The sequence below is a fragment of the Lissotriton helveticus genome, chromosome 3_1 (assembly GCF_964261635.1).
Source record: "Lissotriton helveticus chromosome 3_1, aLisHel1.1, whole genome shotgun sequence".
In the NCBI taxonomy this organism is placed as follows: domain Eukaryota; kingdom Metazoa; phylum Chordata; class Amphibia; order Caudata; family Salamandridae; genus Lissotriton; species Lissotriton helveticus.
The window spans coordinates 1791535137-1791560751 of record NC_136061.1 but is presented as its reverse complement, the minus strand read 5'-3'; the positions used below and the strand labels follow the sequence as shown (position 1 = coordinate 1791560751).

Here is a 25615-nt window from a genome sequence, read left to right as displayed (position 1 = left end):
GTTTGGTGTGCTAAAGTCAATATCTTCCCAACTTTCAGGAACTGAATAGTAAAAACAATTTATTACCAAAGTTTTGGAATTTTTTAAGAAAGTCCAATTTTTCAATTTTTGTGCTTTCAAATGTCTTCTAGTTTGTGGTAGAAACCGATGTGAAACCCATTGTAAACCAGGAAAGCTATAGATTACTGAAAAGTAGACAACATTATGGATTCTGGAAGGGGTCATATGAGCAGATCCCTCTAGAAACTACCTGTTAAAATCTAGAAATATTAAAAATGAGTAGGAAAAAACAGCCATTTGTGGCAACGTTTTCATTTCTAACAGTTTGTCAGAAATTGCCAATTTACAAAAGCAATATACCATGAGGTCCACTAGAACTTTCTGGTTGCAGGGACTTATAGGTTGTGTAGGTTTTGCGAGAACTCAAGGTACTCTTAGCCAACAACTGAGCTGCACCGTTCGATGGTTTTGCATTGTGTATCAATATAGACCAATTCTTATTGTGAAATATGTAGAGTGAGAAATGGGTATCAAGGAAATGAGTACTCATACTAGCATGTGATTCCAAAGGTGTTTTACAAATTGTCTTCTTTCTAACACACTGGCTTACATTGGGAAAGCAGAAATACAGCAAACTCCAATTGCTAATAACAAATACTCTACTATGGCATAAGTATATTTTAATTGTACTGGAACATGGTTGGAGAAGGCTGGCATAATGATGTCTTCAAACCAGTTGCATCTCCTATTAGGAGATGTCCCCCTGTGCACAGCTGTCTGCCCCAACTAGTGGGTGAAAATTGTAAACTGAAGTAATCTTATCAATAAAGTCAGTTGAAGGTTGACGTTTTATTCACATCAAGCCTAATGGGTTTAAGCACCTTCAATGAACCATTGCAAAGGTAAACAAATCCATTCGAATGTAGACGTTAATATACATCAATCCTAATGCATTTCGGGCAACGGAGTGCCCTTCGTCAGGAGTAACATCTGTCAAATGAACCAAAAACACAGAGTTTACAGGAAGAACATACCCAGTCAGGGTGTTAAGAAGTCTCCATCTGGTGATAAACAACCTTATGTACCTGCATGCAAACAATGGGCCCGATTCCAAAAAGTGGACAAAAGTGTAACCCAGTGAAAAAAATTCAAACTAGATGAAGTAGAGAGTATCTCTGTGTGCTAGTGAGTGGTTACCGTCAAAAACATTAAATGTCTCAGTTACAATAATGGCGAGTGCTGGAAATTTATTGAAAAGGATTGCTTGATTAGTAAAGTGTATCACGTACAAGTCAAAGCGTGCAACATGTTAAGAAATGCCAGAGTCTTACGAATAAGTTGCTGAAGACTCGTGGGTACCCGAAATTCACCTACGAGAGCATCAACCGGCGGGTAATCAGTCTAACTGCCGGAACAGCCAAGTTACAAAAATAAGCGAGAATGCTCGCTAAAGCATACTTACAGTGGTTAGAAGTGTGCGGGTTAAAGCGATGTCAAGCCGATCCTCTACATCAGGGGCAGGATTGTGAATGTGCAAGGTGCAGTGCATCAATAGTGAATCTCCGGTAGCATGCTACACTGGTAAAAACTCTTTTGAACAATTAGGTAGTGCGTGTCTCAACTTGTTTTGTCGTTATAATGATGTCTTCGCCATGTGGGTACTCCCCGACAAATTCTGGTGACCAGTCCTGTTCTGCTAGAATTATATAATAACTGTTTGAAAGTCTCTCCAAAAAGAGTGCTTCACTTTTCTTGGTATGTCTCCCTCCATCCGGAGTGGTATTTCATATAACTTTTGTGGAGAACTAACCCTGGTGTCTACAGTCTCTACTTGTATGTACTCATTCAAGTCCACTGTCTCCAGAAGTTCCTGCAGGTTCTGGCGAGCTATTGTTATGTTATGTTATGTTAATTTGGTCTTGTATAGCGCGTGGCTACTCCATAGAGTGTCCCGGCGCTTTTATTGAAAACCTGTAGCAGAAACACACAGCACAGTAAAATAAAACAGACCAAGCAAAAGAAATAAAAGCATACTAGAGGGCAAAGAGCCAAGTCTTAAGGCCCTTCCTAAAAGACAACAAATTGGAGGTGCTGCGTAATGCCAAAGGCAGAGTGTTCCAAAGCTGTGGCGCCAGCAGCCTAAAAGAACGACCTCCAATGCTGGCCCTTTTTACTCGAGGGACCACTGCTAGGGACATTGATTCAGATCTCAGAGACCGGGCCGGATGGTAGAAGGCAAGCCTCCTTTGGAGATACTTTGCTCCCGAGGCATGAAGAGCCTTGTGGGCCAAGGTCATGGCCTTAAAAACTATCTGCTTCCGGATAGGCAGCCAGTGGAGCGACTGCAAAAGGCCGGAAACTCTGGCGCACCTGTAAAGGCCAAAAAAGGCCCGCGCGGCCGAGTTCTGGACCACCTGCAACCGTTGCAGGAGATACTCCGGCAGGCCCAGATATAGGATGTTGGAGTAGTCCAATCTTGAACCAATTAAGGGCTGCACCGTAGTCTTCCTATGATCTTCTGAGAGCAAGGGAAGGAACTTACGGAGCATCCTGAGAAGGCCAAAGCATGTTCCCGTTAGACCAAGGATCTGAGATCGTAGCGTCAGACCATTATCAATCTTGATCCCCAGATTCTTTGCTAGCTGGGATGAACGCGCTGGAGGAAACATATTAGCAGGCTACCATTCCTGCCAGTCTGGGTCAGATAGGCATCCGAAGAAGAGTACCTCAGATTTATCTGAGTTGCACTTGAGGCTGTTAAGCTGCAACCATTTAAAAACAGCCCCAAGGCACTCACGGATACTCTCTACATCAAACTCCTCTCCTTTCCCACACGTAAAGAGGAGCTGGGTATCGTCGGCATAGGATACGATCTGGGCCCCAAACGACTCCGCCAATGCCGCCAAAGGGGTCATAAAGATGTTAAAAAGAGTCGGGCTCAACACAGAGCCTTGCGGGACTCCGACTCCCAAAGGCGGCATCACGGCAGAGCTAGGTGAGGCCCAGACCGTTTGTCGGCGGCCAGCCAAGAATGATCTAAACCAGCTAAGCACCGTTCCTCTCCCACCGATCTCATGAAGTCTGGCGAGGAGACCCTCATGGGGGACGGTGTCAAAGGCCGCCGACAGATCAAGCATTACAAGCATAGCTTTGCCTCCCGAATCCAGTGCCTTTAATGGCTTCAGACACCTCCAAAAGCGCTGTCTCGGTGCTTAGATTGGGGCGGAAGCCAGATTGAGTGGGGTGCAACAAGTTGTGAGATTCCCAAAAATTGGAGAGCACAATATGCACATGCTTCTCCAAGATCTTAACCAACTCCGGGAGGAGAGAGATGGGCCTGTAGTTGGCCAAAGCCTCAGGGTCGAGGCCAGGCTTCTTGAGGAGGGGGATAACCATCGCCTGTTTCCAGGCCTGCGGGACCACTCCCCGACTCAAGGAGAGATTAGGAAGTGGGTTGGCCAACGGATTTACCACTTCCGCCATTTTCGCCAAAAATTTGGCCGGGCATGGGTCAAGAGGCGACCCAGATTTAAGGTTGGCCATAAATGCCAATGACGAAGAAACTGAAATTGGCGGAAAATCTGCCAGAGCTGAACCAGAAGGGGCCGATGGAGCTAAACCATCGGCTGATGGAGCTAAACCATCCTCGAGGCTGGGAGGACCTTCAACCACCTTCAAGGGAGAAGAGTCCTGGATCAGTCTTATCTTGGTAGTGAAGAAGTTGGCAAGAGCAGAAACCCACGGCTCGGAAGGAACGGCCTGGGCCGAGTTGGATCGTGGGGCCGTAAATTCCCTAACGATCGTAAAAATCTCCTTACATGAATTAGAGGCAGCCTCTATCCTCCTAGCGAAGTAACCTTTTTTTTCAAGGAGGATATCCCGATGGTAGGCTTTAACTGCTGTCCTGTAGACAAGCCTGGCCGCCGAATCATACTGTGACTGCCAAGCCCTTTCAGCCACCTTGCACTGCCGTTGAGAGTCCGACAGTGCTGCAGTAAACCAGGGGGCAGAAACCCGTTTAGATGTTAATCGGGAGGCTATCACAGGGGCTAGATCATTCAGCCTGTCCGTCAGCCATCCCTGCAGAGACTCCAGGTCCCTATCCAGGTCTCCCGTAAGAGGGCACGGATGGTCGAGAGATGCCTGTGCCAGCATTTCTGGAGTCACCCGGTGATACGCCCTGGGTGCTAGTCCCTGCTGCCTAAGAGCAGTACTCGATGGTTTCTTTGTGCCCGACACATAAAATTTGGCCAGCCTGTGATCTGACCAGAGCACCGGCAAAAGTGCCATCACCTCTATGGGGGATGTCGAAAAGACCTGATCCAAGGTATGACCTTTTTCATGCGTTGGTCCCGAGAGGTAGGGGGCAAGGCCTAGGGGGGCCGTGATATTGATCAGTTTGATCGTGTCGGGGTCCAATCCCTCATCCATATGGAAATTAAAATCCCCGGCCAATACACAGTGCTCAGCTCTCAGAACCAGAGCCGAGATAGCCGACTGGAGCTCGTCAAAGCAGGATCCGGCCGGTCCAGGGGGCCTGTAAACTAAAAGCCCTTTGAGAGATTGATGAGGCGCCAATGCTATAGAAAGGATTCAGATCCTGTAATGGCATCCATGGGAATAATGGAACATGCGGCGAGTTTATTGTTACGTCTGCTGCACAGTCCAGCATTGTCTGAGCCCATTCTCCATTCTTGAGTTGTGTTCTCAGAATTCTCTGCATGTCTAATCTTCAGACCTGCTACCTTCTTCTTGGAAAATGTAGTTTGTTTTTCTGAACGCGTTGATCGTCTTTGGACTTCACGCGTTCTTCTCTTTGATCTGACCGCCCTCCTCTTTTGGATGTTTGTGACGATATCTGAAAGGTACGAGAGGAACGTGTATCACTATCTTGATACCTGTCAGGTTTTTTCATATTATCTCTATTTCTGAGGGTATAACTTCATTATTCAGAGGGCTCCTTTTGAGGAGACCTACCTCGGGATTGAGAGCGTTTCTCTTTTGAATTGTGTTTGTTGTTTTCCCACTTCTTTTTAGAAGATGTAGGATTTTGTTTAATAGAGTCCTTCTCAGGGCCTTCAGACAGTTGTGGTTCAACTGGTTTTCCACCCAAACTGTCTCTGCCTAATTCTTCATAGGATTTTTCAATTATTCTGGGTAGTTCATGTTGATGTTCTGTTATATCGAATTCCCTTAAGGGTTGGCGGATCGCCACTGATGCTGCCTCCCTTTGAATATTAGATAATATTATTGTTGAGACATGGTTGAAGTTTTTCAGTAATTTCATACCTAAATTTAGAGCAGGCTCTGCCCCATATTCGTTTTGAATCTGTTTCAGGACATCAGGTATTACCGCAATAGATGGAACACCATGTGTTTTAGTATAGATGGCATCAAAGACTGAGACCCAAGTGGTGCAGACTTCCAGATGTGGTGTGATCCCCATCGGTAAACAGATTGTTAGGATTCTGTATTTCTCATAAGGGCTAGTATTAGTAAATACTGCTTCAATTTGAGTAATTTTTTGAGCTATCCAGAATGGAATTTGTTCACGTTTTGTGGGCATTTTACCCATAACTGCGTGTAAAGTCTGTGGAGTAATTGTTTGTGTATTCCCCTGTTGAGGGGTTTGATTTGGAATGGTTAATGGTGGTTGGACTGTGAGAGTCTGCATTACATATTGGAATAAGTGTCTGTAAATTTTTATGAACTCCTTTAGTTGAGTAAGTAATTCATCGTCTGGCATCTCTTCGATGTCAGCATGAGGTGTTTAGCTGGCTAAAATTGGCCATGTTGCTCCTGGTCTACCTAGTTGACCGAGCCTGATAATGTGACTGTAATGTTTTAGGGTGCCTTTAAACCAGAGCTGATGCGCCTGGTATGTGATGGAATTTCAACATCTTTGAAAGGAATGTATTCCTGAGGTGGTTCATCTTCTTTGTAGAAGTGAAACATTTTTGTTACTGGATTTGATTCTAGGAATACTATCCATATATAGAAAACCTCTGTCTGAAAAGATTCATGTGCCTCTATCCCGAAAACTGCTCTACCACCTCTTGGTGTTAGTCCGTGTTTTATAAGTTATAGAGTGATGCCTTTCCTTAAATTTGGAGGGATATTTATAACATCCGCATCGGTTTCATTAAAACTTGTAGGAATAAAAGCTACTACGACTGGGTGATCCGCAGCTCCACCGGTCCCGGTGTTATTGTTGCTATTGGACATTGTTTAATGAAAAATGTAGAACACGTTTCAAGGGAACAAAGATAAGGTGCACGATATTTTGGAACACTGTATCCTTCAACGTTGAACAAACCAAACAGCTAATACATAGGATTTTCGTCCTACTCAGCTATGGCGGATATTATCCCTACCCACTCCAGAAGTCTTATGGAGTATTAGGAGTAGGGGTCTCTGAGAAAAGCACGACTGAGTTACTTCAGTATCTAGCATTAAATTAGTGACTTACCAAACAGTTGGGCGCCATGTAGTGTAGTCCCTATTCCCCTTATAGGCTCTGCGCATTGGAATAATATACACTATAATTTTTGCATAGGGCTTAGGTCCGTATGCGTCTATCGAGTATATTAAACTTAATTACTTTGTGTGCCTGCTAACTCAGAGGTCACTTCTTGAATAAACAAGAAGGGAGTAGTTTCTGGCAACCACATAAACATGACAACTTTGTTTACCTTAGAATTGGAGCTGTTCTCGGAATTGTGGAAACAATAGATAACAGTTTCACTCAGTCAATCGTGCATGCTTAGTTTCTTCAGAGTTACACATACATGGATACACGGGCGTTTCAATAAAAGGATTTGTTGAACTGTCTTAATTCTCGTGCAAGAGATATGAGCTATTATAATCGTAAGACAGAATGCAAGATATATAATGTATATAATGTACAGCATGAGCAATAAGAAGAAATAATACTGCAATAGCATGGTCTGTTAGCTATGACATATATTCATATAAACATACATACATAACACAGGCTAAAATGTGAATACTCGTCTGGTGCTTCCAAATAGTTCTACCCCAGTGTACCTAACCTAAGTGTAGTACGAGGTAAGAAGCAGGTGGTATTTTCCATAGTAAGGTATATACTAAGCTTGTATGCCAAGAGTCCCTCTAGGTTCTAGCCTGCTCCTTACCTTAGAATGAGAGTAGTGGGAATCTCTTGCCGGATCTCAATCCCTAACACCCTGCGAAGGGAGTCAGGACACTGGAAGCTGGATTCTCCGAAAGCAGGATGACAGCATCTGGTCAGTGCGTCAGGCGGGGATTCAAATTCCTCCCGGACTTGCGATGGCAAGCCGCGTCGAGCTGTGTAGCCGAGCCGTGGTTTGCCATGGTAATTGGAGGCATATTTATACCTGGAAGGTGCTTAGGAATGCTAGCACTGGTGTAAAGTTGGGCAGAGGAAGATGTCATGAATGAACCCCTAAGGAATAGTTGTTCATGCATAATAAATGAGTTCTTGGAGAAATCAATAATCCAAGCAGGGAAAGTTCCAATGGCTTAAGGGTCTGGTTTCTAAGAACTCGTTGTGGTGTGGGATTGACGGATGTAGGGGACCATGCCTGCATTTGGATAGCATGGCTGATGCCTAAATAAGGATTGGGATCCTATGCCTAAATAAGGGGAATGTGAGTTGTGCCTATATAAGGACATGATTTAGGAAACCTATGTACGGGTATCTAGAATTGAAACACAACATACCATATTTTATGGCCCCAGGGAAAATGTTTACGTGTACCCATGATAGAGCTCAGTGGGTTATAAACCTGCATCAAGGTGCTACATGCCAGCTGCAGTGTATAAGTGTAGAATCTTGATGTTTTTTCTCAATGTTTCATTACTATATAGTTCTGCTGGATAGTACTAAAAATTTATTATTAATATTTTAAGCAGGGTGATTAGTCTACTCCCATAGCCAGATGTAACTAACCTTTTTACAATGTATGCCTACCTCATATGTACGGGGCTTGGAAGCGTAATACCTGTCTGGAAGTCACCTCAAATGTTTGTGAAGTTACAAACTAAATAACATTGTTTCCTTGAGGACATTGACATTAAGGCGTTAATGTTCTAGCCAGCCCACACACTGGATGAGACTGAAACAAAAGGAGTGCTGATGGCCCCATAATGAGGCATTTGTGTGAAGCCCAGGTGGAACTGAGAGCATGGGCCTCCCTCACCCCTGCAGGCTGCTGATCTGTACATAAAGAATGCAAAATGCCGGTGGCACTGAATATGTGCTGCGGTGGTAACCTGCACTGGGAGGAAGCCAGCACATTTCACTGAGGTTTGCGAGGATCCCGGATCCAGCTGAATAATAGCTGACGGCTCTAGGATCTGGATCCGCGCCCTCATTTCTAGTATTACCCTCAAGATATGCATTTAAAGACACTCTAAAGAGTTCATTTACTGAGTGGTTATACTGAAAATGTGGCATGGATACGACCTTTGGTAAAGATGTATTAAATTCAGATTGGGGATGAAACCGTTTCTCAGTTTTGCAGTAAATTGAGATGATATGGACACAGATGTTTAGATGTATTTTACAAATGTAGAAGTGTGCTATTTTAGTAAATTCATTTTTAAACTATACATCTTTTTACTGATGTGTAACTTTAGGATATCATTTGGTGCATTGTATGAGTGCATACATGGAATATCCATTTACATAAAGAATACAACTGTTACGCCGTTTTCTTTACTCTAAAATCAACTATATTTGTAAGGGAACTGGTGTGATAAATATGTATTTATAGCCCTGTATCTTGACTCGCATAACCTCCTGCATGTAGCACTTCAGAATAATATTTAAGGTGGTTACAATTTGATTCCTGTCTGTTGTATTGAAAATGTGATATTTGCGTGTCCAGGTGTTAATATTACCGGCCTTTCTTTCCTCCCCAGATGCAGCAACATCATCCTTCTGCTCCCTGAACGCCATCTCACAACAAGTTGGCACAGTGTCTGGCCCTACGTACGTGTCCTGTGTCTGTAAAGCAGGGTACTGCGGAAACGGCACCAGCTGCTACCCTATAGTTACCGGCAGCACGGCCAAGTGCTGCGTCCCCGGAAGCACCACGTGGAATGTTGCGACCAAGAAGTGCCTCGACGTCAATGAATGCAACAACCCCACCCTGAACAAGTGCGCCCCTATGACGTCCTGCACTAATGTCCAAACTAATTACGTGTGTTCATCGAGCCGCACGCTCGCGTGCGATCCAGGAATCTGTGAGGACAACACCGACTGTGTTCAGAAGGAAGGAATTAACACATGTGTCGACCCCTGTCTGAGCGGCAACCACCAGGAGATAGATGGACCCACTCGTCTCTCCAGTACCACCTCCACTGGTGTATTCCAAACGGATCGGTATTTATTCGGCTGGTACCGGTTCACGGGAGCTTCGGGAGTGAGGATGCAAGAAGGCTGCACTGGACCAGTGAGGTGTGGCTCAGGGCAGCCCTACACCCTCCAAAATGGAAGCCACCCACTCTTGGGATCTGGGATCCAAACCGTGAAGCTGCTTACAAACTTTTTGTCATCCTGCAGTGAGAGCAGCTCCATCCTGATCAAGGCCTGCCCGGATGCAAGCGGGAACACGAACAACGGGTTCTACGTCTACAAGTTCTTGGGGCTATTTTCCTTCGACGTTTACTGCACAGGTTAGAGGAGCACAGAGTAGATGAATGAATCAGTGAATGAACCTACAAATGAATGTTTTCTCCTAGTGACTAGTAGCACAAGTGAGTGACGTCTGGACGCTCCGAAGGAGGTATGAAAGAGAAAAGAGCGTGCCTGCTTCTGGCACTTGGCAAACCACCCACTTGAATGATGAATGAGGCTGTCAATCATGCCATAAAGTTTCAACGAATTTGTGGTATTTAGTCAAAGAATGCGAAAAGCCTGATATTAGTGTGGAAATCAACATGTAAAAAACTTTGAAAACTATGGGGCATATTATCAAGGACGGGCGATACATTATCGCCGATTTTATCGGCAGGAAACTGCCGCTAAAACGGCAATAATGGGCTTGATAATATGCTCTATAGAATACCTATCGAAGCCCATGTTAGATGTCTTCACATCTAACATGGGCTTCGATAGGAATTCTATTGAGCATATTATCAAGCCCATTATCGCCGTTTTATCGGCAGTTTCCTGCCGATAAAAGCGGCGATAATGTATCACTCGTCCTTGATAATATGCCCCTATGAGCTTTAGCCATGGTACTCCTGGGTATTGCGGGAAGTTTCTGAGAGAGAAAAATTTCACAACGCTTCAGAAACTAACACCCAGTAAACGCAGGGCTAGATCTATCACGCTTTCACTCTGCAAGCCACCTTGCTGCGCTGCATGAAAGGGAAAGGCCAGGAATGCACCATATTTATCATTATACATCGTATTCCTGTCATTTCCTAGCACTGGCGGACTTTTGGCTGCTTAGCGCCAACATAAGCAACCTTGCGTCATGTTGCCAGGGTGCCTGCATTGTCAACTGGATAGTTTTTGTAGAGGAAGGGACACCTTCCTGCACAAAAACAATCCTGAGAGGCATTTTCCTTTTTCTATAAGTGCAGCAGAAGGCAGCACGCATAGAAAGAGGAAAAACCGAGGAGAAATAAATATATTTTTTCTCATGTCTGGGGAGGAGTAGCATTTTGACGCATTCCCACGTAAGTCTGAAAATGCTCAACAATGATGGACGAACCCAATATGTGCTTGGTACAATGACTAGTTGGCAGTGTTTGGAACCCACTGGGTTTGTTAAAAGACCCCTCACACACCAACCTGGTTGGTGTCATGCTTCATCATTGGGGTCCCAACCTCGGTGGCCGAATGCCCCCCGGTTGTGCTACGACGCCTGATTACAGCGGAGCTGGTGTGGTGCAAGTGTGTGATATGATGTGAATTAAAAATACCTCTGAGAATCCTTGCCTGTGAATTTTAAATAGCGGCGGCTCAGGGTATAATTAAAAAATATGTGTGATGCAACCAACCAAGAATTAATTATCTAATAGTTGTCTTTGTGATAGGTCTACATGTTTCAGCCCGCATGGAAATGTATGAGGGGCTTTCTTCAGGACCATGAAAAGTAGTGAGTGGCAAAGTGTGTAGTGCCACATGAAGTGTGAAAAAAGTGAAAAACTAGTACCTACAAACGCGCTAAGGTGTGTGGACTGTGTGTCTATGTACTTACGGACACTATGGAAAAAGGACACTATGGTTGAGATTTTAACAGCTGATCGGGGCTCTGGAGGAGTTCGCTCCTCTGTCAGACTTTGGTATCAGAGCGTAACCCGCCTAAAAACCTGGTGTGGTCTCCCGTCTTCCCGCCAGGAAATGCACCAAAATCCATGTTTGGATTCGTGGGAACATCGACGCTCCACCCATGGAATGCCTTCCTGTCGCAGAATAACGCAAGCACAAATTTGCGCTGCCTTGGGTTACTCTAGATTGATCAAGCTGTGCAGGGTCATACAAGGTGGCCTTGCGTGGCTTGATATATCGCACTTAGGTTTTGGTTTGCCATTGAGCCACCTTGCTTGGCCGTAGAATACGCAAAACCTGGATACTCAGTATTTAGTCAGCAATATGACTTCGAAGATTTGTGTTTTTATTAACAGATGTGATGAAAAAAATGGGCCATCAAAATTAAGTTATACACAGAAAACCAGAAGTGGCTAGCATCTTCTAGATCACTAATAATACTCAAACTCGTCAAACAGTTATTTTGAGAATTAGGGGACATTTCTAAGAGGTAAACTTCACAACTTCTCACGCCGAATTAACACCATGTAAACTTAGGCTCTCATTTATGGGAATTTAGCTTAGGGCAGCGCAGCAAGGCACCTTGATGCGCTGCCCTACACCAAAGTGAAAAAGCAGGAATGCACTGTATTTATGCAATACACTTCATTCCTGTTCTTTCTCCCTTCACTGGCTCTATTTCGGCAGCCTAGAGCCACCGTAGGCACCCTTGCACCATGGTGCAAAGGTGCCTCAGTTGCATGCAGGATTGTTTTTGTGCAGGAAAGACACCTTCCTGCACAAAATAAATTCCAAGAGGTATTTTTCTGTTTCTATGTGTGCTGCAGAATGCAGCACACACAGAAAGAGGAACAAAATGAGGAGAAATAACGATTTTTCCACTTGTTACATCTCACCTTAGGAGGATTAATTATTTGGCACTTCACCACGTTTACATGATTTCATAAATCAGGGGCTGCATCAAATCCATGGGTGTTTTGCGGGAAAACCCACTGCATCATCCATGGGATGCTTCCCGGGTGCTGAGTAAGGAGATGCAGTGAAAACTGCTTCGTTGCCTTACTCAAGATTTAGTAGGCCTCTCAAAGCCACACAGGGTGACATTTCATGGCGCAGTAAATCTGGTGCAGACCCCTGTGTCACTCATGTACCTCTTTACATGGATCAAAAGTGATGCAGGGCTCTCATAAATAAGCCACTCAATATTTAGTCAGCACTCTGACCTCATAGAAGAACAGTACTTCTATTGACAGGTAAGGTTAAAAAGGCCATTCCAATTGAAGGTAAACAGTGGAAACCAGAAAGGGCTAGCAACTTCTAGATCACTGTAAGACTTAAGCCTGCAAGCACTAGAGGGGTGGTATAAATGGTTAGTAAGTCAGGACCAGTGTACACAGTCAAAGGAACAGATCTGCAATAGGTGGGTATACAAGAAAAGACCACTACACACCTCTGGGGCTGCTGGAGGCGTCCCCAGGGTGTCCATTTCTATGGCACATTTACCCAGGTGGTGATCTTGAGTTGCCTTTGTGACTCTAGCCTGGTGGACTGCAATGATCTTGTGGCTTCTGAGTTGCTTGGCCACCAAGGTGGCCTCCAGGTAAAACTTCGGTTGACTTGGTCTTGTGCAGGCATTACTGGAAGTCAGTTCCCCTCTATGCTGGATTGTTCAGCTCCCTTTTCCCTGGTCACTGAGAACAGAAACGACTCTCCGGGGTCAAAGGCTTATCCCCTGCAAGAAGAATAAAAGCAAGAGAAGGTCACGTCCTCAGCAAACATCTCTTTTAATATTGGTGTTCAGACTGGTGTTGCCGAAGATTGGGTAGATAACAGCCATCAACACAGGAAAACCTGGCCTTGTGGGTTTCTCTAAACCAATGGAAAAACAGCACAATGGATGGTTATTTCTCCTTCCGCCACTAGATGAGGGAGGGAGGGGTGGTAGCCTGGAACTAGGGAACTATGGGTTTGGGAGAGTGTCATGCTAGAGTGGACAAAGGTTCCATCATTCAGGGAGATGGCCCATCTTGTGCAGCCATGTTCTCGGACTCCATCTATTCAGGTTGAACTCAAATGAAACAAACAAATACCGACACACACACACAACACATACATGCACACACACACACACACACACACACAAACACACAGGTATGCATGGAGGCACATACACTGATGTTTATTTATTTATTTGTAATTTATATGGTGCAGCGAATCATCCCCAGGGGGATCTCTCGGCGCACAGCAGCAAAGACAAAGCAGAACTCTCGCCCAGCCTGGGCCCCTAGAACAACCAGGTTTTTAGACTCTCCTTAAAGTGTCCCAGAGATGTGATATACACCCCATGCATATCCTACACATGGAAAAATGCAAGGATCCCATATATTGGGGACTGTATGGAACTATACGGGAGAGGAGAGCCCACGGTACAGGTCCTGAACCATGTCCCTGTATGGTTAGAAGTCTTTGACATTGCACACCAAAAGGTTCCATACAGGGTCGGGCCTTTATATCCTTGGGATCAGTGTAGCCCTCCAATTTGGACCCAGGCCCTATCCACAGTGACTAAAATTGACTTCTATATCTGCATTACTTTTCCTGTAGCTGAGCTATAGGTTGAAAGGCAAACTTTGTATTCTTATTCCATTTGGTACTTTAGCTGTACCCCTGTTTCACATATAGTGTAGGGCCTACCTAGATTAAAATTGCACTGATTAGTGATGCTGTGTTGTATGGAAAAGTTTATTTTGTTGAATTAGAGCTACACTGCCATGGCCATCCGTAGGAACATATTCGGTTTCAATGGCGATGTGACATGTAATATCACCAGTGATGTAGTTTGTAATATTATCTCTGCCTTCATGTCGCTGCAGTGGGGGCCAAGCTAGCACTGAGTCTTGTTTGAACCATAACTGGTACAGTGCAATTATGTTTAGAGTTAAAGTTGCAGTTGCGTCACCTTTTTGGCTGGTGGGTGGGGGCATTTGAGGGTAAGAGTATACCTTGATAAACTTAAAACAAATGGGGGTGCGCAGCTCACAAAGTCCAGTAAGCCAGAGTAGATGAAAAAAGTAACTTCTTTATTAGAAATCAATTCACTTTAAGAACATTCAATTCAATCGATTTTCAATTCAAAGAGTCTTTATTTCGATTTAGAAATCATAAAAGACAACATTATAAAGAGATAACAACTTTAAAACCAGTGAGTTAACATGTCCTATAGCAGATTTCATAGTACGGAGTAAGATCAGGGCGCTGTATCAAATTGGCATCCATCCAACTACAAATTAAAAAAAAAAAATTAAGTACATTAGTTAGCGTGTAACATACATTTTAACATCTATTTAGTACACGTTTAATTTCATTATAAGAAGTTTAAAACATAAAAGGAAATCAGAAGGTACCATAAACAGCATATGTCAATATATAATATTTGGTAGCATTTTTTTTTAACAATACACAAATAATCAATGTAACCATGATTTACGAGCTCGGATTGTCCACATCCAGTGCAGGAACTTCGCAACAGCTATAACCACAGGCTGGGAGCTATTTGTTTTAAGAATCCTTAGAGACTCGCAGCCTGTTTTAAGACCTAACTCCAAGCAGATAGGTTTTAACCATGTTTGCCTTGGAACTTTATATTCGGGACAGATAAATAAGATAAATATTCCATTTCATTCATCAGCCAACGCATTTCACTCCCATACGGAGAGCTTCCTCAGGGCTGAAAAAAATTAAAAATATATAATTTTCAAATACAGAAATGACACATATAAAACAAGAAAACAAAAAAGAGACAGCACAAGAACATGCCACACAAACTATGCAAATCTTAACAAACACCAATTATTGCCACAAATATGTAAATTAATAGTGCTACATACACTGTAGACAATAAACACCACATAAATATTAATGAAACCTAAACCACAGAACATACACATAGAACAGATTAAAATCAAATTGGTCCTATCATTAACAGCTGACCTGGCCATCGATTAAAACAATCCCATTTATCTGAATTTATTTACAAGCAATTTCACCATAGCTGAATAACCCTATCAATAGCGTGTTTGTTTGGTTTTGTAGTTCAACACAAATCATAATCGAATTCGGTTCGAACTTTGAATAGGATTTTCAAAACAGTACTGTAGGAAAAACAATGTAAAAGAAAAGAGATTTGAAAAGAGAAGAAGAAGAAACAGGAGAGGAAGGGAACATTAGTGGTCAAAGAGAGCAGGTGGGGGCAACCCGTTCTCTAACTGAAATTGTCTTCACACAGTTGCTTACCAAAAGTGATATAAATTAGCCAATCCCTAGTCACAGCGTATTGCCAGCACTCGTTGTGCCACAATGTACCAGACGCCGTTTCAGGACTGCTCGTAAGTTTCTGTAGTCTCCTAGTTGTTCATATAAAACAAAAGCATGTGTGCCCCAGTTATTCGATGGGCCACGCTGATCACAAAGTCATTTACTATTGTGTCCCCAAAAATTGTTAGGCAACCCAAAGTGGTGTAATAGAGCACTGGGGTGACCTCATAAGGAGAGAGAGACAACAAGACAATTCTTACAGCATAATGCATGTATCAGAAGCCAGGGCATTCAGGACACACCTGTTATGTCATATAGAACATCCACTTCAATCCACAATCAAATCGAAGTCAACAGTCCGATGGTGTTCGGATCAGTAGTTCTGAAGTTGCCTTAAAAGATCATTAGGAAAAGTGAGTGTGGATATTCAAAGAATACACTCAAACTTGATTCAGATTAAACACATGTGTGGTCTGCACCGATCGAGGTCATTATAAAATTCCATTCAATAACACACCTGGTTTCAGGGTGTAGCCGCCACAAGGATGAATGCACCAATTTAGGTTGAAGAATGGGAAGTGCGTTCTATAAATTCGGCATCTGTGGCTACAACTGAAAAATAGTCCATATCTGATGTGAGTATGGTTCAAAAGTTAAACACAAAATACTCCGCAAGAGAATTAGATGTGCACAAATCGACAAAGCAGTTAACAATTGCTCGGATTCTCCCTAATGGGGAATCATAAGGGTGTTTACTCCCAGGGAATGCACCTGTAGTTGTCACTCTATCATTCCGAAGTAGTACGGTTATTAAGACGCGGGGAAAGCAAAGAGAACCAGTATCTATGGTGGCAAAAATAAGCGAAAAGAGTGGGGTTAAATTGGAAGACATCGAGTTAGTGTTAGACAAAAAGCAAATTCATTAACACGGAATAACTGGGGTGGGGGGGACAGTCCTGAAAATGAATGAGAGTATTTTCTTTAGACAGTGAGACCCCAAATTAATGCACATAAATTGATTAGTCCAGGATCGCAATCCAGGGAGACTTATACTAGAAGGAATCATGCTATCACATCACACACCTATAACAGGTTAATCAGGCTAATCCCGACGGCAATTGCCAATTAAATAAGCCACGTGTATTGCATCGCGGCCAGTAGATTCTGTAATCTGTGGATACAAATATCTTGTCACACACTCGAAACAGACATACTTTCTGATGTATAAAAAGGACTGTTCTCTCAAGCACAATAAGCATCTCATGTTGGAATAGAGACTAGTTAATTTTAGACAGCATGTCGAGATATTCACCATAATTCCCCAAGACTACATGTCCCATAATTCCCCCATAGGGAAACCTGGTAGAACCCTAGATCCAACTGTATGTAACATTAGTCCCGCTTTCCCAAAACCACACATTTAACACGAAGAACCTGCCGTACGGCCGGTCATCAAGGAGTTTAGTCAATGTGCTACTCAATTTATATTGCTACAATTCTATCAAGAATGTAGTTGGCCTGTATTTAGGAAACATTGGGCTGTGACAGTTTTTACCTTTTGTTATTAAGTTCCCCAAATTTTAAAAAGAGACCAAAGTGATAACCGCGACTGACATCCAAATAGCCATCCATAGCAGCCCACCGCTACCCAAGTCACTAGAGAAGTAAGCAAAGCTCCGCCAATCGTGTCAATCCCCCAATTACCTTAGAGTCCGTGAGGTTGGAATACGCCGAATTCCAATGGAACCCGGCTTTAGACAACGCCGAGTTTAAATAGCACCGAGCTCTGACCATAGTCACCAGTAACTGGCCGATCTCCACACGTGTGCATCGCACACACCTGAAGCCCTTCTGAACGCCAATTCCATACACGGCTGCCATCTTTAAGTGGTCATGTTTGTAAACATCAATACGGGGGACCCATCGATTAAAGACTGGCAGGATGCCAATAGGCGTGTTGCAGAACATAATGTTGTGATAAGCACTCAATACTCCTATAGCACAAAAACATATAAATCACGTTGTACCTTATTGGCGGAACGGCAATCGAACGTGTCATGAATATATATTAGTTTTGGTCTAAACACTGCATCTGATGCATAAGTTCGTCAGAATTAGGTTCAAGTAGCTACGAGTGTGTCACTCGAACCACTGTCATTAGGGAAAAATGTATCCTTGTTCATTGTACTCTGGGAAAGGTTCATGTTCGAACATGCAAGTGGATCGGGCGTCGTAATCGTAACCATGGAGATATTCTCAAGACGCGCCCACGCGCAGTGTTCCTGGACCTTGACCAGTACGCTAAGGGTACCTAATTTCAAATCTCAAATATCACTGACAGAAAGGTGCTCCAACAACCAAAAATTAAAACGGGTGACCTTTGGAAGCATTCAACACAGAAAGTTTCCGCGGCACGAGTGTTGGACATCTCAGCTAGGAGATCCGTGACGTTAAGTTACACCGGAGTGTATGCCTCAAAAAAAATCAAAATAAGAATAAAAGTGAAAATGAAGAAAAGGGTCAAAATACCAATAAAAGAAGTTAAGAGGAGGGAAGAAATATGTAAAGAAAAAGGAAGGGTACAGTCAATATCAGTTACTAAAGTACAAAGTGGGTAAGGGCACAAACAAATCACAACAGAACCCTTGCATATATAAAGATATACAAAGATTAGTGGCATTGTAGAACATGGAAAAACAGGTTCATGCTCATTATCAGTTCACCGCTGTATTTTGCAATTTAACCGTTGACCTCATATTGTATAGTTCCATTTATACAGGGATAACATTAAAATGTACCTAACTGACAATGGGCAGGTTTTGAGCCCATGCCCAGCCAATATGAAGTCAATGTCGATTTCAAGTATTCATTAAGATATAATGCATTTCATGATCGGTGTTAAAACTGTTTTTGATGCTTCTGAGTTTGCAAATCCATTTGGATTTGCTTTGTCTGAGATGGAGTTCATGATCTCCGTCTCTTACTGCCGCTTCCACATGTTCCAGGGCATGAAACCAGAAATCAGGTTTGCCCCCATGATTTTTAATGAAGTGATCAGTGAGGGGATACCTGAGGTCATTGTTAATCACTGCTCTTCTGTGTTCCTGTATTCGTATTTTTAAACTGTGTTTGGTACTGCCAACGTAGATTAGTCCACACTGGCAGCCAATCACATAGACCACAAAGGTGGTGTTGCAGTTGATAAACCTCCAAATAGTGAAGTTCATCGATCCGTTGTAGAAGAAGGTCTTGATTTTGTCTATGCCAAGATCACAAATGTTACAGGAATTGCATCTATAGAAAACGCTTGGTTTCGCCAGCAACCAAGTGGTCTCCTTCTCTGTGTTCGTCACCACGTAACTTGGACATAGATAATTTCTCAATGTTCTCCCTCTCCTACACGCGACTGAGGGGTTGCTTTGAGACCTGTGCCTGACTCTTTTTACCAGTGTAGACTGTCTTGTAATCGATCAGGCCCTAGTCTCTGCTGCACTGAGTACCTTACTGTCATACCCCCTTGCCACAAATCTGTTCTTGACCTGTTCAATATTAGCACTAAGCGTGTCCTCCTTGCTGCAATTGCATCTCACGTGGACCATTTCCCCATAGGGGATATTTTTTATGGTTGAACTGGCATGTGCGCTAGTTGCATGTAAGACGGCATTAATTCAGTCTCTTTGCGGTATAGGGTGCTGTGAATATGACCATCTTTCACATAGAAATGGAGGTTGAGGAAGTTGATACATTCCTTACTGTATTCGAATGTAAGTTTGACATTAAGTGTGTTGTTCAAATAGTCAAAGTATTCAAGTAGTTGTGCCTCGGATCCAGACCATAAGCAGATAATATCATCAATATACCTCCCCCAGAACACGATAGGATCAGTCCAGAGGGAGGCACATCTGTTCCAGGCATGGCCCCGCTTGTACCACCCCATAAAGAGGCAGGCGTACGAGGGGGCAAATTTGGTTCCCAGGGCCGTGCCCCTCTTCTGATGGTACCACGTGCCATCATATAGAAAATAGTTTTTTGTAAGGACCAATTGCATCATTTCCAGAACCATACGATTTTGGTCTATAAGATCTGCTGCATCCCTGTCTAAATAGAATTCAGTGGCTTTAAGTCCAAATTCATGTAGGATGCATGTGTATAGGCTAGTTACGTCAAGAGTGACAAAGAACAAATCATCGGACCATTAGAATTCCTTAAATTTTGACAGGATATCTTTGCTGTCTTGGATATATGTAGAAAGGTCCAAGACATGTCTATTCATTTTCAAGTCAATGAATTCAGATAGGCCTTCTGTATCTGAGCCCACCCCTGACATTATAGGTCTCCCCGGGGGGAAATCCCCCGGCTTGTGAATTTTTGGAAGTATGTATATGCAGGGAAACCTCGGGTTTTCGATCTTAAGGTATCGGAATTCTAAATCACTTAGAAGACCCATATCTCTCCACTCAATGAGCTTAGAATTGATCTCAACTATCAATTCTTTGGTTGGGCTGTGACCAACTCTCTCATAACATTCATGATTGCCCAGCTGTCTTTTGATTTCCCTATTATAATCTTTAATGTTCATCACAACGACGTTTCTGCACTTGTCGGCCTCCCTAATGACAATATTTTGGTCATTTTTTAGTCACTTGAGGGCCCCCATTTCTCCTACAGAGAGATTATGTTTCAAATTTTGCTGGTCCCTACTCTGTGTTTCTAGTTTATAGAGACCGTCGCTCACACGTGTAGTGAAAAGGTCGATGTTACGATGGTATGAGGCCAGTGTGAATCTTGATTTTGGACGTAATCCATTGCCAATCCTGGCATTCTCACTTATGTTTAGTTCCTCCTGAATTATGTCGATCCCCACCTCGGATTCATCATTCAAAGATGCCAAACATTGCAAATTCTTCACTTCTGCTATGTCATATTAGCAAAAGCCAAATTCCCCCCAGTAACCACATTATTTTGCACTTTGTCGGGGAAAAAATCTTTTAATTTCAATAGTCTAGAGAATTTGTAGAGGTCCATATGGACATTAGAAAAATCACCTTCCTGGGTAGGGCAAAAGCCCAAACCCTTAGAGAGTAAGCTGGTTTATTCTGAATCAGGTGCTCTGTCTGATAAATTCACAACACTCAATTCCATGCGTTGGGTAACCTCTATATCATCTTCAAGACCTTCAGCCCCTTCTACTTCCCCTGATCTTTCGCTATGTTCTTTGCCCTTTCTGACCTCCTTACTGGATCCTCAACTGCATCCTCTATTGCCCCTTCATTTCCTGCGACCACCTCTCCTTGTCTTTTTAGCTGTTGTCCCTTTTTTGCTTGATTCCCACTTATTCTGAGTTGGGCCATTTCTTTCTGGGAAGTGGTGGAACTCTCCCCCAAAGGGTGTTCACCAGAGGCAATATTAGAGGATACACTCTCAAGAGAGGATAGGGATGTACTGCTTGCTGTTCTAATCTCTTCCCATAGTGTGTGGTAAAAAGTACCCTCCTCCCCACGTAATCCTTGACACCTAGAGTCCAGCCCTCTCCCGAATTTGGCTAACATACTACTGAAGAGGTAGGATCTAGGAAGTACTCTGAGCTGGATTAAACTGATTTTTGATGATATAGCCACTTCTTTAGTGGAAGCTAGGGCCTTCTGCCATTCTTCGTCCTCTAGTTCCTGAGGTTAATTTGCCAAGGTTCTCGGAGATGCAAGAGGAGGTCAGAGGACTTTTTGACTGATTTTTGATAGGTCAGGGAGATTGCTTGGTGATCCATAAGGACAGTTAGTAGTCTGTCCTCTAATGGGGATGCTTCCGGGAGGCTGATCCCCTGTGGAATAGGCATCATTAAGGCATGTCTTATTTGTAGATACCTAAATGTTTCGCTAGTGGCCAGATTGTATTCTCACTGCAGGTCTGCAAATGGGATAAACTTTCCCCTAGACCATAGATCCCCCACTTTTGAGATTCATGAGGTCCCATTTTTCAAAGCCTGGGCACCCACGTAACATACCCAGCCATTCTGCATCCCAAAGTGGTGCAGCCTGGGTCATGTTTTTTTGCCTCCCCAACTACTTGTGTACTAAATGCCAGAGTTTGAGGGTGTGTTCAGTTGGACCTGTGAGATGGCAGTGCTTAGGGTTAGTATATAGTGCATGTGTATATCCCCGGGAGCCAGAAGGAGTCTATCCATTCAGAAGGCCAGTTCATTATGTGCCTGGTGTACCCATTGTTTGACAACTGCTAGTTGGGCTGCCCAGCAATATGTCTGGGTATCTGGCAATGTGATTCCGCCAACATACTACTCTCATACCAGCTTCGGCAAAGTGATTCATGGTGGCTTCCCATCCCAAAGCAGGGTTCTTACCTGTAGGAAGGTGGACTCTGACTACATGGTTGCCCCCACATTTTTCATGGTGTTTTGATTTTTTTTTTACTTAGTTTGGCTGGAAGCCTTCTATTCAGAGTCCCAGCATATCTGCTTTCCTCTCTAAAATGATTCCAAGTACTTTAGGTACACTCCAGTGTGGTTACTGGGGTACCCTTATGAGTCCCTAGTATATGACACCTTAGGTTCCAAGGGCACAGGTACCCCAGAGGTCTACCAGGGGCTGCAGCATGTATTATGCCACCCCTGGGAAGCCTTCCAAAGTTACACCACAGGACTGCTACTGCAGCCTGGGTAAGGTGGTGCATGCACCCCTTACTTATATATAGGCTACCTATATCTACCTTAAATCGCGACACATCTAAACCTATCAGTCACCCCTATGGCAGGCCCAATCAATCCTGAAGGCAGGGTGCTGTGTTTTGTGAGAGAGGGTGCCCTAGCATGAGCAGGGCCCCTCTGCAGCCTTTGGAATCTATTCTACGGGGTTGTTCTGCGATGCAGCCAAAGCATATACTCTTAAGTGCATTATAACCTTGCGGTAAATGCTAACTTTGGAATGGCTGCCAGGAAACATGTTGTGTTAGGTGTCAAATACTTTGGAATCATACCCCCCCCCCCACCAGTCCTGGTGGCGGGGCTATGATCCCACCCTTCTAGAGGGAGAGACATGTACACACCGAAACACCAGGTACCAGTTTTAAAGAACCCTGGCATCACAAAATGGATGCCACAGCCACAGACACGAGTCTGGCCTCCTGCTGCTGGACGACGAAACTCCGGCAGAGGAGGCTTGGACAATAGGTTTCCTGTCTCAGGGAGGTGTAACCACCTCCAAGACAGGCTTTAGTGTATTGGGGTTGGGTGGGTGCACTCTGAGAGTGCTTTGAAGTCAGCACTGGGGGCACATTTGGTGTCTCTGTGCATAGCCCAATTCAAACCGGTTGCAGTGGCTACCAGCCCCTGCTCTGGCATGAAACTGTACAAAGGAAATGGGTGCCCTGACTCTCCACCACTTGGTGATTTCCCCGGACCTTGCTGGTCCGAACCATAGCATCTTTTCTTTCCCTGCATGGGTTGCTGTTGCCAAGGCTTGCTGGGTCCAATCTGGGCACCGACACACCAGCAAGCCTTTGTGGGACAGCTAGAATCCAGCTCCTGGTCATCGTCAATGCCTCCAGGTCCTCGTGGCTGCAGAGTCAAGCTTTACCTCTTCACACCTGAAACACCCAACATCGGTGGGCATTCGTCTATCGTGCCACTGGTTACTGGCTAGTGACCCAGACTCTGTCCCCTCTGCTTTCAGGTTCCTCACATTTTCAATCCAGGCTTGGATCACCCCGGACACTTTCTTTCTTGATGTCAGCAGCACTTTGCAGCAGATCACCATTGAAATCAACGTTGATTCCCGACACCAAAAGATACCTATGCACCCCGCTTCCCTGGGTGAGGTAACTCAAGAACTCTGGTGCTCCCGTGGGTGTTGGCTCTAGAAGGGGCTAAGGGGTTTGCTCAAAGTCCTCTCCTAAGTGTCCTTAATCTTTAAATTTCCAGCCGCGACATTTCCCATAGAAGCTAACCGCGTCTCACGGCTGTGTTCTCACAATGCGCACGTCCCCCGTGGGTCCCCTGTGTCACTACCATGGGTGGTTCGTTGTGGTCCCAGCAATTCTAGAGGCTCTAGGCCAGAGGTCTTCAATCTATGGGGCTCGACCCCCAGGGTCGCCACGGAGTCCTGGGAAGGGGGTCGCGCATTTCCAGGCCTAACTTCTGCTTGGTATACAAAACATGTGCTAATCCTTTGGACAAAGACACCGTGATCATTAAAATACTTCAGCTGAAGTAAATTGAGTCTCGTGCTGTAAAACGAAGAGGCCCAGTAGACAGGTAAAGCAATCCTTCTAACAAGCCTTCATGCCATGGCGCCTGCTTGCTTGAATGAAATATAAATGTGTGCTAGAAGTGAATCTGCAAATGTAAAGGATGCTTGGGAGGGGTTCTGGCTTTAGTTGCTCCAATCACTCCAAGCATTGTGATGGCAAAGATGTGTTTTTTTTTGTGTTTTTTTTTTTGCCTGGAAGTTAACAACTGGGCTGTGAAGGGCATGCTTTTAATCATAACTGTATTTACACAGGGCTTAGTACCCCTGAGGAGGAGTTGAGGGACAGTTATGCAAAAAAAAATGCATTACTTATGATCTGATATTACTCGAATCTACATTTTGGAAGCTCCATTTTATCCTAATACTATATGCAGTTTGTAGCAGTCTATCTTATAACATGTGTAATGCAATTATAAAATATACTTACACATTCACAGTGCTTTCTGTCACAGGTTGTGACCTCATAGCACTAAAAATACACTATTCTCCACTGCAATGACCAAATTTGATTTTGTGGCTGTCTGGTTACACACAGACCTCTGCAGTGCAATAAATAAAAGAAGTTTCATAATGTACTATATAGTGCATTTCCCACTGAGTAACAACTTTTAAATCTATTTTTCATTTAAGCAACCTATTATTTTATATGTAGCTACCTGATGGTGAAAGACCTAAAAACGAACCAAATATTTTGGGGCTGATTTATGAGAGGCTTGAGCCGCCGGAGCGTAACATTTTTTTAAGCTTAGGCGGCACAAGATTCTCAGTCATATCTATGAGGCGAGGCAAAGCCACCCTGCGTAGCTTTGCATGGCATGGATATGGAGTCACTGCGTTGCCTTACTCTATGCCAAGTAGGCGTTCCATGGGCATTGCAGTGGGTGTTCCCATGCAACACCCATGGATTTTGACGATGACTAAGATTTGAAAACCATATCAACCTGGGACAGCACCAAAACCTTACTCCTCCCCATAGCAGGCGAAACGAGGAGCAATGTTTTCATTGCTCCTTGTTTTTTTACTCTTTCCTAGTGTGCTGCAGCGGCACACATAGAAAGAGGAAGCCCCCTCTCTGGATTGTTTTTGTGCAGGAAGGTACCCCTTCCTGCACAAAAGCAATCCTGCCTATGTTGGCGCTAGGCAGCAATTTGTGCACCTAAGCAGAGGGAAAGGACAAGTCTGCACCATATTCAATAAATAAGGTGTATTCCTGCCCTTTCATATTGGCGCAGGGCAGGGCAGCTCAGCAAGAAGACTTGCGGTGCTGCGCAACGAGAAAGCCTCGTAAATGAGGCACGTTTTTTTTAGCCACGCCTTTGGCTCACTGACCTTTGGTTAGCGAAACATTGTGCAATTTATTTCCCCCAATGTTAACATTATGTGCTGTGGGAATTGGAGGTGGGGAAGTCGACAGACAAGGGAATAGGTACAATTAAATAAAGAAAAAATACCTATTCCGTCATCCGTCTCCTTCCCCCCTGCTGCATCCTGCCCCACTGCACCACGCTTACCGGAGCCGGCCGCCGCTGGATAGTTTGCAACAATGAGGAGGACCAAGTTCAATACATTTTTGTTAGGAGGGGGGTCCTTACGCCTAATAATTTTTAACAGGCGGGTCTAGGTATCAAAACGTTTGAAGACCTCTGCTCTAGGCCTTGTGACTAGTCAAGTCATGGTTCTTATACCACTTTCTTAATATATGGTTTGGTTCGCCCCTAGGGCCTAACGTATATTGATCTAATTTACTGTGATATAT

The 25615-nt window shown here is 44.0% G+C and overlaps 1 protein-coding gene across 1 annotated transcript in view; it reads left to right on the top strand.

Moving 5' to 3' along the window:
- LOC144823815 (uncharacterized) overlaps positions 1-25615 on the top strand; it is a 57161-nt gene that overhangs the window by 9644 nt on the left and 21902 nt on the right. Inside the window, exon 2 of the mRNA XM_078682670.1 lies at positions 8926-9681. Within this exon, the coding sequence (XP_078538796.1) occupies positions 8926-9681 (756 nt within the window). The remainder of the gene's footprint in view (positions 1-8925; positions 9682-25615) is intronic.